We start from the raw sequence: 16,328 nt of genomic DNA on the forward strand, positions 1-16,328 counted from the left end.
CTAAATATATCTAAATATATCTAAATATATCTGAATATATCTAAATATATCTAAATATATCTGAATATATCTAAATATATCTAAATATATCTAAATATATCTACGTATATATGCATATATCTAAATATATCTACATATATCTAAATATATCAAAATATATCTAAATACATCTCCATACATTTCCATATATGTATACATGAAAAAGAAGATGTAAACTATGCATAATGGGAATTCGTATAGGGGTCAAAAGTGACCCGTCATCATATTGACATAGCTGTTGAAGGATCGATTGGGGTCCGTCGTGGCAACTGTGCAAGTGCGAGAGTAATACGATTTATCGTTATGCAAGCTGCTTGGCAGAATAAAGGTTCGAAAGAGAGATAATGCACTTGTTTCGTAACATTTTAAACCATTAAAAGCATGGCGGAACGGAGTCCCGCAGTGAGCACGGCAATTACTTTTTATGTTGCGTATTATAACGTCATCAAGTCATTGAAATAAGATTTTTCCAGGGGTCGGGATAATTGGAAAATAGCCCCCTATTTCCCAATTAGACCGTATCAGCCGGGCTCATTCCGAGCCGCATTAGAAATAACGAGATTATTATCATTAACGAACTGATTGGATTAATGGGCCACTCGAAGTCGGTTCCTCCATCCGTTTAAATGTTTACTGTTCGATCAATGCAAAATGATTTAACGAGGCGAATTCCCGAAGCCTCTGGGTCCCGTTAAAGAGGGAGACGAATGGCAGAATTCCATCGTCACAGTTATGAGAGAACAATTATTCTTCCAACGTGTTCTATCAAAAACATTTACAATTTAACAAACTAACATATATTTTACAATCACAAAGTCTTAAGGAATACACTGAAAAATTCCGATGTCATTACTATACTTCACATTTAAAAAAAAAATAATCACCGATATTTTCCATGTAAATTATTGATTGAAAATTGAAATAATATATATACATATATAATACAAATATTATATATAAATATTATAAGTTCGCCAACAATGGGAGAACAGCGACAAATGACGACAGAAAGGAACAACGATTCTAACAATAAATAATTGTCCCATTATACCGATGAAAATGAATTCCATCGGTCAAATGAAGACCTGAAAACAAATTGAATTCCGGCTGTTACGTAAATACCAGCAACGGGCACCACCGGGTGCTTTTTAATCGATAAACAATTATTACGAGGCGTAAGCTCCAATCGGTCGTCATTACTTTGGATTATCGGTTACCGTTAATTGACGCTCAGCGTGCACTGCACTACGCATCCCTGTTCCAGGACGAAACACAACTGTCGAATCGCTGGTGAACAGCACGACGAGAAACAATAAAGTCACCCGAAAACTTAATGGGTATGGAAAAAACGAAGCCCCAGAGATACAATAACATGTGTTCGGCGGCAAAATGGAATCGCCGAAATAGCAGATAAAAAGAGTCCAATATCAAACAATTAATATTCTTTCACGTGGTAATAAAACATTTTTTACCTCTGTCGTAAAAAAAACATACCACCAATTTAAACCAGAACCAATTTCAAACGACTTCTCTGCACCCAAAGATAATTACAATTTTCATTCCTGTATCTTACAATACAGTATTCTCTCTCTATAAGCACGCTTCGGTGATACCGTTGTAAAGGCTTGCTTATCCTCACCACATTAACTGGGAAATAATGATGAAAGAATAATAGAATAGTATCAATCTCTCCTTATACGCACACCTACCGTGTTTATAGAGAGGGAATTGCCTAATAGTAAACAAAGTGTAAAATCGATTAAAAAATCCGACAAAAGTTTCGTGGATTCAGTAAACAGAGGATCCAAGTGGGTTTGTGTAATCCTGCCTGTCCCCCATGAAGTCACTCGCCTGACCTCCTCTCATCTCTTTCTGTCGGGTGACTCAAAGAATCTTAATGGTAATGCTGTCGATTGGCCCATTTACCAGCTCCACCGTCCTTCAATTTCGCCCCGCGAAAGGACATCCGTACTCTGTCGTCCCTCAGATGCCCCCTTTCTTTTTACCATCCCAGCGTGCCTCGTCCTCGAAAAGAGGACCGTACTGATTGGAAGGCTAATCACGCGCTACTCTCCATTACATTAATTAAAACTTAACTCTCAACTTTGCCCGACTACCCACCCGGCCGCCTTGTCCCTCTTTCAACTTTCCCTTCTACTTTTCCTGGCCGCTTGCTCGTTTTGTCTTCGGTAGTTCTACAACGGCGACTGTCAATTTTTCTTTTCTCATTTGCATATCAACCGGAACGTCAAGCTTCTGATGGCTTTATATCGAGTTACGAGCGTAGCGCGATCGAGTCTCGAGCTGTTTGATATTGAGTTCGCCATTTCTTTCGTTTTGCAATACCATTATTCCGTGGATGCTGTAATTCTGCAATTTATTTGACTTCCGAGACTCGTATCTTGACTGATATTGAGATTTCTGCTTAGCAAAGCACGTAATGTTCCCATTTTCTTTGCGATTGTTGGTCTTATCTTACCAGGAACCACATTCTCGAAGTTCCTCATTCTCCAGGGTCGCGATTTCCCAAGTTCCGAATTTTTCAGAATCACAGTTTTCCACTTTCCCAAGTTTATAGGTTCTAAAATTACTGTCTTCATCATTTTTCATGCTTCGAATTTCCCAAGTTCCTAATTCTTTAGTGTCTGAATTTCACAAGTTTTCAATTTTTGAGGATCTGAATTTCCTCAGTTACGAATTACCCAAGATTTAAATTTTCCAAGGTCCGAATTTCCCAAGCTCCCAATTTTTCAGGGTAGGAATTGCTCAAGTTCCTAATTTTCCGGGGTAGGAATTTCTCGAGTTCCCAATTTTTCGGGGTAGGAATTTCCCAATTTTCCAGGGTTTCAATTTCCTCGGTTCGAATTTCCCAAGTTCCTAATTTTCCAAGGTCCGAATTTCCCAAGTTCGAAATTTTCCAAAGTCTGATTTTCGTATGTTCTCAATTCTAAACTCGCTGAAAAGCCATCATAGTATCATACGAAACCTGGAATGTTTCAGGAGACGTGGCTACAAACGACAGTTTCACCGAAATTCCGGACGGGATTTCAATCTTGTCCACACGATAAAAGTTAGTGATCGAATTAGACACGAATTCCAGTGACGTTCATTCAATCCATCCATGAAAAGTACGTCGACAGAGACTCTCGTGAAATCGACCTCGAGTCGACTGAACGGGAAAGCATTTCGGTTTCAGTAAAACCCGCTGACCGTCCACTACACTTCCGGCGCATTTACAAACCGCACCACCGTTTCACGAAAATTCAGCGTATGACTTTCAACCAGCAAAAATCTTCAAAATAATTCACCGCTTTTCCTTGTTTAAAAGATTTAGTACCAATTTAACTACACTTCAATACTACATTTCAATGTAATTATTTGGCATTTAACAGCCTAGAAAATAAGCATCGAATTGAAAAATGAAGAAATTGAAACGTCGAGGTGAATATTCGAAATATTAAGATTACAAGAGAAATTAGTGTTACAGTAAGGATTATTTTCAGACACGAGGTTCAACGAAACTTATCGCTTTATCTCTTGAACCATCCTTCGGTCGTTAAACGTTATCTATTTCGTGGCAGGAGGCAACGCTGCCAGCGGAATAGAATTTTCGTAAAGTGCATAAGATGATCTCCTAACGTCTTCTCATTCTTCTTCACTTGGATATTAAGGTCACTCCGGAATATAAGAATCTCACGAAAGAAAGATAAAACGAAACGGAATAAAGGCCCCTCGTCCAGGTCCCGTCTTATCGTTGATTGTACTACTTCGCGTCGAATTTTATTCCGCGCCAGAACGTTCACGCGGCCAAAAGAACAAATAAAGGAAACTCTTAGAAAAGTAATTCATACTATATCTCTCACTGACTGTAATAATCTTCAAAGTAGATAAGAAGACATCTATTTTCAAAAATCTATTCTTTCACAGAATATTATGCTTAGCTCTTCATTACTATGAAGGTATAAAACAAGAATTTAATAGACCATAAACAAACGTGAAACATTATGAATCTTGGATCCTAGAAGGTGGACAATCCCAATCTCGGAACGCTAACTTCACATAACCCAGAACCCTTTCTAAAAAACGAGATATCTATGACCTAGACTTTCGGATCAACCAGGGTATAACCCAGAGTTTTGCCTGAGAGGAATCCAACCCATGATCTAGAGCTACAAAAAATAACCGCAGTTAAAATATTAAATTAGACCTAACTCCAGAACCTAACCCCTTAACCTATCACCAAGACCTAGCTTCAGGACCTAACCCCTAAACCCAACCAGATCATAATCCGAAACCTTGGCTAAGAAGACCCACGTCCATGATCTAGAGTCCCAAAAATCAGATCTAGAGTTACAATATATACATACCGGAACAGAAACCCAACCCAGATCTAACTCCTACCGAACCTAGAACCGTCCACACGTAGCCAAGATTCCAGTGTCGCCAGAACAGAAAGAAATTTCCGCGAGGCGTTCTCATCGTCGGTCGCGGCTTATCACTGATCGCGGCAGCTTAGGGCGATTTTGAAGGGGTAGCAGGGGTGGGGGGGAAGGGAGTAAGCTTCGTCACGATAGGTGGTCGGACGAAACGAAGCGATGTGCGTAGATACTGTCTCTCCTCGTACGGCAACGAGTGCTCTTTCTGCGAAATTGGATCCTAGCCGCGGCGTAAGTTGTGGATAACGAGTACTCGGATTTAGAGATTTCGCGAACGGAGTGGCGGGAGAGTAGCAGGAGGAAGGGGGAGGGAGTGGCTGGTTACGAAGGAAGCGGAATCCGCGTGGAATCGATACCCGCCGAAATGTATTCCCGACTGTGGCCGAGCCATGGCTCGATCCTCCTGGGAAGAATTCATTTCCGGCTTTGCGTGTAATGTTTGCCGGCGGTTACCACCGAGAAATAGCCGGTGAAACGAAGTCGAATTTGGCGTAAGGATTTGTAAATAAACGCCGTCCACGACCGAGCGAATAAGAGAATTTGTATTGTTCGATCGACCGTAACGCCGAAGAGGCTTTGATCTCTGTTAGGGCAACGAAGGTCCGATATCCTCTTGTTGTCCGAATTCCGTTCGACCCGGATGAAAATTAAACGAGCTGGTGCAATTTCGTTCGACCTAATTGCGCGTGATATGTCGGAAAAAATAATACGCCCCCCCCCCCCCCACCTGTGGGTGAACTGAAATTTTCAAACATCGGAAATTGGATAGGTTTTTCGAGAAAAATTTCCCCGCCGGTCCGGCCAGTAGAATTATTACTCGGTTAAATGTATGCTCGTGAAAAAAAATTCGCCGGCCCGTCTCCACTTCGAATAACCCCACGCTTTGTTGTAGCTCAATTCTCGAAACCCAATTGATTTTGTTTGAATAGCGCTTTTTCCAATTTAGCTCGGTATGCCGCACCCCCTCTGACCAATCTTCCAACGTTCGCGCAGGCTCGTTGTGTACCCTTTACGGGAAGTAAGATTAAACGGTGGCGTGGATATGCAGCTTGCTTACGGACCAGCTGAACGTATTTAATCTGCAAACTCATTCAAGGAAAATGTTTTTCAAAGTCAACAGATTATTTCTACCTGGATTGAACTTTGCTAAGTCAGGCTTAGATTCTGTTTGAGCCTCGTATAATGTAGGTTCGAACTCATCACAGGCTGAGCCTTGCCTCAAGACTATTTAGCCACATTATACCTCAGTTTTATATTTCTGTCTGCTTATTTGTTATTTACGTCAGATAGTTGGGAAAATTAGACCTCTACGAGGCCAAACCTTACATCTAGACCTAACGTCTGGTAACGTTAGACTTAACATCTAGACCTAACATCCAGACCTAACATGATTGGTGACCTAACTTGGTGAACCTAACTGATTAGGTTCACCAAGCCTAACCTGGACTAGCATCTGAGCCTACCAGATTTAGGTTCGTTTAGAAAAAGCTACCAAAAATGAACACCTACTTTACAAGTAACCTGTAAAATGCGCACGAAAGACACGTATACATGTGAATCGATCGTTCGACCTGAGTAACGTGGGCCCATGATCGTAACGATACCCTGCACAGTGTATCTGTTTTTTTCCGTGGCCGTTATTGGTTTCTCCGGCAAGACGGATGCCGGAATAAAGAAAAATCGATGCGTCCGCCGGGACAATCTGTTCCCGTTTATCGAGTGTTTTAATAGACTAGTTAAAAAATTACCCCGACGCTGTTGGTGCACCGACGTCGGTTAACAGGCCATACCCCTTCGAGGGGCATGATAGAGGTGTTTGTCGCTCGTATTTAGATTACGAAGCTTTTACCAAGGAGAAGAAAGGCAAATACGCGTTGCCGGCCGATCGATTTTCCTTTAACGATATCGAGGGTTCGAACGATGCGATTGGGAACAGAAGCAGGGGCCAAAAAGGCAACAAATTGGTAGATCTTCTTTACGTGTTGTTGAGTTTAAGTTACGACGATAGATACGTCCGATTTATATTCAAGTAATTACTTCGGTTTATCCTACCAGATGGTTGCTGCATGAAAAGTGCAGTGGAATCGAACAGTATGAAGTAATCGGAAATGTAGAATGATGTTATTCCGTACACGTGTTGCTTTTCGAGAAAATCCAACTTCAACATTAGCCGAGCACGTCCGACCACTGCTTGATATTTCTACATGAAATTAATACAGGCGGTCTCAATTTGTCTACCACCAATCCTGTCTTCTAACTATTAATTTACATATGATAATTAAGAACTGTTCTTGTTGTTTATCACTTAATTAGTCACTTTTGTTCACTATATACGTAAATATGTTAAAAGGCAGGGAAATTCTACCGAGGTCCTGAAGTTGCATTCTTAATTTTTTCTTTTTCAGTAAATCAGGATGAAATCAGAATCTTTCGGATCTTCCTACAGTACCTTCCGGTTTAGTGCTCATTTCCGTACCCTGGATTAGTATCAACGAATCATCTCCACCACTTTCCGAGTCAGCTCGGCACATTTGGAGCTAGAAATTTCTTCAACGCGACAGATCGATAACAAATGAAATTTCGTGTATCTCAGTCACCCATAGTCTGTCCGGAGACCCCTTCTCACTTCCAAAAGTCGTAAAAGAAACTGTACGTTCCCCCGCAAGAGTGTCCACAAGCGAATCCGAGTCGTGGACACTAATCCGAGAGATTCTGTACGTATCCAAGTCCCTCCTCTCGTCCACGAAAATCGTCCACGGATCTGAAAGCTTCCCTCTCCCTAACAACCCCCCCCCCCTTGAATTTCTGTAGAAACGTTTTATATTCTACTCTCCGTTTGGCACGTCGCCCCGGGGGCGCTTTGTCAATGTGGGGCGACGCAAGAAAGGAAGGGTGAAGTTAATTAATAAAAGCTTGAACGAAACGAGCGATGAGGGTGAGACGAAACCGGAGAGAGTGAAGGGAGGGGGTTGGTCACTCGGCGAATAAAGCGATGAAATACGATCCATGCATCGTTTCATATGGGTAGGAAACCGATATTTCGACTTGCGATTCAAACGAGACTCACCTGTCGTGGATCAGGAACTTATCATCTTTGGTGTCGATGCAGACACCCTTGCTGGTCATGTTGGGTCCGTTCACCGTCACCAGCTCGTCGTTCCCCGACTGAAACCACCGACCGTTCCACTCCGTCGGGAACTCGCAACCTGGAAACAGAAAGAAACACTTGGGGAACACAGTTTGGAATTTTTACATTTTTTTAATCTGCTCGGGGCCACGGTCGACAAATAAAAAGTGCGCTATATAATCCGTCCGATGGAGTATATTCAAAGGGACGATCGGACCGAGGGACGTTTTCGGGAGGTGGAAAACGGTGTGACGGTTCACTCGGCCTGTTTGAAGACCGCTCGATCGGTTCTTTTGTCGGGGCCAAGCGCAAAGTTTCGACGACAGTTTTGTTTCGTTATTCCCGCGTTTTGTTCACGGTCGGTGGCGTGCATCGATGGATGGTATGTTCTTTATGCCGTCACATTTTTTCGTTTAAACATACGGTGTATTAAATCATTGCAATGTATTTCAGCTAATAATACGAACTGTCAGTTGAAGGACAAGTCACATTGGATGTAATCGCGACAGAGTTAGGCAAAAGTTTATCAACACAGGGTATTTTAAATTTCAACCAGTCGCACAGACGTTAAGGCCTAGGTCCATTTAGGCCTCTAGTCAACCTCATTTTTAAATCTAGTGACTAGAACCTTCAGTCCAGAGTTAAGTAAAGCTTCCGTAAATCTGGTTTAAAATGGACCCAATCATTTGTCTGAAGATTCATCTAAACTAATCCATTAGTACAAGTAACCTAGACAGTTATCCCAGAATTTATTGCAGTTGGTTGTTTACTTCAAGAAATTAGCTACACTGATCTAAAGATCTATAATTCTCTACCAGATGGCTAGCTGGTCTCACATCTCAGGCTACCCCAGCCATCATCCTCTGATGATTCATCTAAACTAATCCAGTTGTATAAGTAACTTGAAAGACAGTTAGCCTGGAATATATTTCAAACGGTTATTTACTTGAAGAAATTAGCTATCCAAGGTCTACCATAGTCTACAAGAGAGCTAGCTGGTCCCAAGCTCCCAACATCTCAGACTACCTCAGACATCATCCTCTGATGATTCATCTAAACTAATCCAGTTGTATAAGTGACTTGAAAGACAGTTAGCCTGGAATATATTTCAAACGGTTATTTACTTGAAGAAATTAGCTACCCAAGATCTATCATAGTTTACAAGAGAGCTAGCTGGTCCCAAGCTCCCAACATCCCAGGCTACCTCAGCCATCATCCTCTGATGATTCATCTAAACTAATCCAGTTGTATAAGTGACTTGAAAGACAGTTAGCCTGGAATATATTTCAAACGGTTATTTACTTGAAGAAATTAGCTACCCAAGATCTATCATAGTTTACAAGAGAGCTAGCTGGTCCCAAGCTCCCAACATCCCAGGCTACCTCAGCCATCATCCTCTGATGATTCATCTAAACTAATCCAGTTGTATAAGTGACTTGAAAGACAGTTAGCCTGGAATATATTTCAAACGGTTATTTACTTGAAGAAATTAGCTACCCAAGATCTATCATAGTTTACAAGAGAGCTAGCTGGTCCCAAGCTCCCAACATCCCAGGCTACCTCAGCCATCATCCTCTGATGATTCATCTAAACTAATCCAGTTGTATAAGTGACTTGAAAGACAGTTAGCCTGGAATATATTTCAAACGGTTATTTACTTGAAGAAATTAGCTACCCAAGATCTATCATAGTTTACAAGAGAGCTAGCTGGTCCCAAGCTCCCAACATCCCAGGCTACCTCAGCCATCATCCTCTGATGATTCATCTAAACTAATCCAGTTGTATAAGTGACTTGAAAGACAGTTAGCCTGGAATATATTTCAAACGGTTATTTACTTGAAGAAATTAGCTACCCAAGATCTATCATAGTTTACAAGAGAGCTAGCTGGTCCCAAGCTCCCAACATCCCAGGCTACCTCAGCCATCATCCTCTGATGATTCATCTAAACTAATCCAGTTGTATAAGTGACTTGAAAGACAGTTAGCCTGGAATATATTTCAAACGGTTATTTACTTGAAGAAATTAGCTACCCAAGATCTATCATAGTTTACAAGAGAGCTAGCTGGTCCCAAGCTCCCAACATCCCAGGCTACCTCAGCCATCATCCTCTGATGATTCATCTAAACTAATCCAGTTGTATAAGTGACTTGAAAGACAGTTAGCCTGGAATATATTTCAAACGGTTATTTACTTGAAGAAATTAGCTACCCAAGATCTACCATAGTTTACAAGAGTGCTAGCTGATCCCAAGCTCCCAACATTTCAGGTTAACCCGCTAACCTAAAAGCCCACAGTAGCAGGCCAAGGTATTCCCCAAAAATCTCGCGACTTCCATCTGTAAATCGTCCGGAAACGAGCTGTTCCGTTCAACGAGGCACGCGTTCGCCCATTCATCAAGCCGGCAACAGTAGCGCGCGGAAAGGGAGGTAGCTAGAGTCCTTCTTTCGCTTCAGGCCGCAAATCATCTTAATGCACGGGAACCTCGGGCGAAGCCGGGATAGCTTGGGCCGTGGGCGGGGTAGAATGGGTAGAGAGCAATAATACTCCCCATCTGCACCTCCGTCGCAATAACCCCGAAGTAATCGCGGGAACAAAAATCCAGGGGTAGGATTACGTGTCTAACGCGGAGGCATATCTCAGCGTCGCCAAGAAATCGCAAGAAGATACCCGGAACGGTAAGGATTTCGGGCAACTCGGCGGATTTATTAAATGCAAAATGCTACCAACAAACAATGCTTAATCGCGTACCCCGCCGTCTGCTCCCGTAATCCTTGCTATAGGTAGCAAACGCGGATGAATTCACCCAGGACCTCGGCGGGCCCTTGGTCGGGGGAATGAAATTGACGTTTCTCTGGGTTCGTTTCGCGCCCACCTTCCCCACCCACTAGTATGATAATCCGATCCTCTCTGAGGAGATTCTTCATTTTTACAAGCTCGCCCCAGTCCAGAAGTATTCGCGGAATCCCGGATTTCAGTTGCTCGGATGAAACAACCGGTAGTGGGGGCTGAAAGAAAACACGGTTTAACAAGAACCAGGGACGTACCATGCGGTTGCCACCACCCTGGCAAAATTCATCACGATTGTTTAAAGGCAGGGAAACGCGCTCGGCGAGGAACTTCAGCTCGCCTTCGAAGATCGTCGCTCCCGTGCTCACCGAACCGCGCCACGTTTCCGTCCGCCATTATCGTCATTACTTTATAATGTCGCAGTCCCTGAAGCATGTATTTTCTTAAGAGCATCCCGCGGCCCAATGTTTGAGAGGCGTGTTCTGTTTCGCAATTTTCCACTTTTGCTCGCGTACATTGCAGGGCGGGCTTTCTCGTTTCATTTTCAATGCCTGACCTTTACTGGTTGGTTCTACTTGCGATAATCTTTGTAGACTTTGTCAGTAATAGATTATTAACATTTCACTATAATTTCGGATGAATTGGTGGTTAAGTGATGGTAAGATAAGCGAGGAACACGTGGGAACTCTGTAACTAACTTTAAGTAGTAACAGTCAATTATGTATCAGACACGGAAGTGATTATACTGAAGCTTGATTATCTCGAAAACATAGCCAAATTCAACAAAAACTTATTTTACATTTCCGCGTAAAATCATTCCCCAATTGGTCCCACCACCAAACCCACCCCTCTCCGTGCAATCTCAAATTTTTCTGCTCAGTTCTCGCCGCACCCGCGAGCCGCAAACAATTTTCATTTCCAGATTAAAGAACAATCGTCTGTCAGAATTAATCCGGCAAGGAATTCTCTGGAAAGTTAGCTAGGCCCGCCCCCAACCCCCGTTTCCTTCCACCCTAATTATTTCCTCCTTCACCCCGAGATAAACGGACCGCACTTAGCCCCCGGGGGTGTGGGGATGAAGAATACCAAAAAAAAAAAAAAAAAAAAAAAAAAAAAAAAAAGAAGAAAACAAAGAAAATCATCGTCTCCCCAGGTAATCCAATCCACCCCACGATCCTCGCGTTCTTGTATGATATTCTCCACGCGCAGACAATCGTGGTTGGGGGATGTGGCGGGTAAGAAAACTCGCGTGAAAGGAACGCGGGGACAGAGGGTCGGGAAGAAGGTAGCCGCGATATAATTAGCAGAAACTGGAGTTAGGTCAGAAAGCAAAGTTATCGAGCAGGGACCAGGAAGGAAGGGTGGTTTCGACGGTGCACAAGAGGGGTGGACAGGCTACTCCGGAGCTGCCTAGCTTTGCTTTTTCCTCCGCTGCCGCTGATATAATTACTAATTAATTACTGTTCCCCAAACCACCCCCGAGTTACCGTCACGGTCGTTTCGGTAGCCTAAAAGGACACCGGTGAGAGAGCTCGGGCGACCGTAGGTAAGGATAATTCCTCCCACCATCCCGGACAAAAGTAATGCCTTTCGTTTTAATAATATTGTACCGTACATGGCTCGTACACCATGCCGCCCAGTGGTACCAACTTTCCACTCCTGCTTGGCGAAGCACCTGCGTTCAATGCCTCGCCCCGTAATTGTTTTCCTTTTCCCTCCGAGAAACGGCGACACGGTGGTAAAAATTAGTCGAGGGAAATAGGAACTATAAAATTATTTGAGAAATTGGAAAAAAAGAAACAAATTTCATCAATTGAGAAATCGTTAGGTGGTAAAGTTTCGTTCTTGTAAAATCACTCGTGTGGGTGCATTAGAAAGGATTACTGTAGCAAAATGGAAATACCAATTCGAAAGAAAAAAAAAAATGACATCGGGCGAAACAGATCAACGTCAGAATGACTCTTGCCTCTGGATAATTCTAGGCCCTGGTCTTCTAAGCATAAAATCAATAGGCCATAAATAAATGATTACCAGTCGATTACATCCGACTACCAAATGAAACAGCTGTCAGCCCCGTCTATTAACGGGGCCAATTTCCGGAAACGAATGACCATATCACGTGCCGAAAATTACCGACTTGATCCCAATATCTTCCAGGAACACCTCAGTCCCCCTAGCATCTACACTTCTGGATGCTAGACTGTATGAATCACACGGTCCGTCTACAATTTTACGAGACCATCGGGACCCGCAATTAGAGAACACTGGTGTACTCGCCAGAGTCGACAGAGGGGACGAATTTTCTAAAAACTGCGGAGCACACGTTAATGTCCCCGCACGTGTGTCGTGATCTTCGCTGGCAATGATCGCACCGTAGGGAGGCCATTTGGGGAAAATAAAAGTGGATTAAAAGAACCTCGCCACCGGGGGCTAAAATCAGCGGAAAGAGGGAAAGGATCTTCTGGGGGCGACCAGACAAAAGATGACATAACTGTACAATGAAAACCAGCAATGCTTACTGGGGTCATCTTTCGGTCGATGAGCATATCATAAGACCTAGAAAACGAAGCGTTTTTATGGTCAGAGTATCGTGTAGCGACTGCACAATCGCGTGAGTTGAATATACGGTAAAATACAGATCAGACCTGAATCTAATGGACGGGGCGGCGGAGTTGGTATGGGGTGGAGTAGCGCTAGCGAGCCGCGGGGCAGACCGTTCGAATTTTTCTCCAAACTTTTTCAATCTCCCTTCATCCTGTCGAATATTAAAACACGTCAAGTCCGGGGCTACCCGTAAATCACGAGCACCCGCGGGGGCTCGGACCAGGAGCAACAAAGCCGTCCCTGTGGGGAGGTGGTCGGAAGATTTCGGGCCCGTCGAACGAGAATCAATCGCTCGTCAGAGCCATTAAAAAATGGATTATCGGGGAGGCGAAATTACCAATTTCCACTTAGCCCCGAGGAACTATTGAAAAAGCTTGGACACGCACCAACGGTTTCCAGGTTAAGGCTCCATTTAGCCTAGTCCTCTCCGCCGGTTAATTCGATTTTTATGTATACCCTGAACACCCACACATTCTCTGGCATCTATCCCCTCCCCATCCTCTCCTACATCTCCCACCTGGTACCAGTGGAATGATTGGGTTTCAGGCGGGAATAACTTGATTAAAATAATCTATCACCCGAGCAGTGACAAGGGTGATTGGCTATCTGAGTTAAATATGATGGAGCGGCCACTTTTCCATACGCACACCCCCTCCAACGTCTCTGTCCACACCCCCCCTCCCCCCTGCCCGTCACCATCCCCTTTGTCCTAGCTGGCTCACCAGTCGATTTCATACACCCTCTCTGCCGCGTCTCTCAGTATCGACAGAGGCAAATTGATTGGTAATATGTGGTCACTGGCCGTCCCGCCTATCTCCGTGACATTTACCAACGGAAATGCCTCGTTTTTCCGATATCCGAGCCCGAAAGAGCCGTTGAAAGGGCTTTTACTGGAGGAAATGAATATTACACCGGTAGGTACCGTAACCCGTCGCGCGGCCGGGGCTCAGGTAATATTAAAGTCACAGGGGTCTCGCATGGAGGCGAGTGGATGTCAACAAGGTTGGGTAGCCGGGGGTCTGACACGTGCCGGGGCAAATGTGTCGTATGAGATTCGGATCGGAATCTCGCCGCGATCTACGCGGTGTCCCGCGAGTATCGTCGTCCGTAGGATGCTGGTCGGCTTGCCTGTGGAAGGGGCAGGTTATGGAACTCCTTTGGAAAATAAAGTGCAAGTAGAAGGATTGAAAGCCAAAATGAAGTACAGTAGAACCCCGATAGTTGCACCTTCTTCTTCCACTATTACTTCTCATTTTTTTTATTCTTAACTAAGCGACCAAACCTTACGTGTTTGCAAACCAAACGGACAAGATTGGGTTGAAAGTTGTCGAGGTTGCAACTATCGAGGTTCTACTGTAGTCGTGATGGAAGTCACTGCTTCGAAATTTGTTTATTCCTAAATAAGCGGCCAAACCTTCCATCTATTGACGGAATGCAACGGACAAATTTGGATTGAAAGTTGTCAGGGTTGCAACTATCGAGGTTCTACTGTAGTCGTGATGGAAGTCACTGCTTCGAAATTTGTTTATTCCTAAATAAGCGGCCAAACCTTCCATCTATTGACGGAATGCAACGGACAAGATTGGGTTGAAAGTTGTCGAGGTTGCAACTATCGAGGTTCTACTGTAGTCGAGATTGAAGTCACTGCTTCGAAATTTGTTTATTCCTAAATAAGCGACCAAACCTTCCATCTGTTGACGGAATGCAACGGACAAATTTGGATTGAAAGTTGTCAGGGTTGCAACTATCGAGGTTCTACTGTAATCGAGATTGAAGTCACTGCTTCGAAATTTGTTTATTCCCAAATAAGCGGCCAAACCATCCATGTGTTGACGGAATGCAACGGACAAATTTGGATTGACAGTTGTCAGGGTTGCAACTATCGAGGTTCTACTGTAGTCGAGATGGAAGTCACTGCTTCGAAATTTGTTTATTCCTAAATAAGCGACCAAACCTCCCATGTGTTGACGGAATGCAACGGACAAGATTAGGTTGAAAGTTGTCGAGGTTGCAACTATCGAGGTTCTACTGTAGTCGAGATTGAAGTCACTGCTTCGAAATTTGTTTATTCCTAAATAAGCGACCAAACCTTCCATCTGTTGACGGAATGCAACGGACAAATTTGGATTGAAAGTTGTCAGGGTTGCAACTATCGAGGTTCTACTGTAGTCGTGATGGAAGTCACTGCTTCGAAATTTGTTTATTCCTAAATAAGCGACCAAACCTTCCATCTGTTGACGGAATGCAACGGACAAATTTGGATTGAAAGTTGTCAGGGTTGCAACTATCGAGGTTCTACTGTAGTCGTGATGGAAGTCACTGCTTCGAAATTTGTTTATTCCTAAATAAGCGACCAAACCTTCCATCTGTTGACGGAATGCAACGGACAAATTTGGATTGAAAGTTGTCAGGGTTGCAACTATCGAGGTTCTACTGTAGTCGTGATGGAAGTCACTGCTTCGAAATTTGTTTATTCCTAAATAAGCGACCAAACCTTCCATCTGTTGACGGAATGCAACGGACAAATTTGGATTGAAAGTTGTCAGGGTTGCAACTATCGAGGTTCTACTGTAGTCGTGATGGAAGTCACTGCTTCGAAATTTGTTTATTCCTAACTGAGCGACCAAACCTTCCATCTGTTGACGGAATGCAACGGACAAATTTGGATTGAAAATTGTCAGGGTTGCAACTATCGAGGTTCTACTGTAGTCGCGATGGAAGTCAATGCTTCGAAATTTGTTTATTCCTCGACAATCCCTTCCATGTGTTAAAAGAATGCAACAGATGAGGTTCCTTTGCAAGCTGTCGAAGTTACAATTATCGAGGTTCTACAGTAGTCGCGATTGAAGTCAACTTGCAATCACCCATTCGATTCTGTAAATGTTACAACACCGAAATGGGAACAAGAAATTTAAGAATTTAAATGAATGTTTGTCTTAAATTTGGAACCTGCGGAAGCTGTTTCCCTAAGTTCTCGATAGTGGTTCCCGTTATAGTACAACGTCGATCGCCTCAGGAAATTCTCCGCTGGCAGGTCAGACACGTGGCCAGTTCATGAAAAGCAAACACCCCTAATCGATTACCGGTGCTACATCGATTCGACGGGTAGTCCGCGCGGATAAGAGGGTCGACCGAGTTCGAACATTGTCACGAACATCTCCACAGGGTGATTGGCACGTTCATCTTTGATACGTCTCATCGGTGATCGGATTCAGACACGGCCCCTAATTCCTATATATCTGTATCCGACGTTGTCACTCATATTATTCCCCGTTTTCCTGTCGCTCCGACTACACGTGTCCCGGTGTGTGCTCGAGTGTTGGCACGGCTTCCA

The 16,328-nt window shown here is 43.6% G+C and overlaps 1 protein-coding gene across 1 annotated transcript in view; it reads right to left on the reverse strand.

Annotated features, from left to right (window-relative positions):
* The window catches only part of LOC107186092, a 76,180-nt gene extending 67,347 nt beyond the window's left edge, over positions 1-8,833 (reverse strand). The window contains 3 exon segments of the mRNA XM_015573898.1: positions 7,543-7,681; positions 8,439-8,520; positions 8,744-8,833. Coding sequence (XP_015429384.1) covers positions 7,543-7,681; positions 8,439-8,520; positions 8,744-8,833 — 311 coding nt within the window.
* Between the last annotated feature and the right edge of the window lie 7,495 nt (positions 8,834-16,328).

Source organism: Dufourea novaeangliae, unplaced genomic scaffold (genome assembly GCF_001272555.1).
Source record: "Dufourea novaeangliae isolate 0120121106 unplaced genomic scaffold, ASM127255v1 scaffold72, whole genome shotgun sequence".
Taxonomy (NCBI): Eukaryota; Metazoa; Arthropoda; class Insecta; order Hymenoptera; family Halictidae; genus Dufourea; species Dufourea novaeangliae.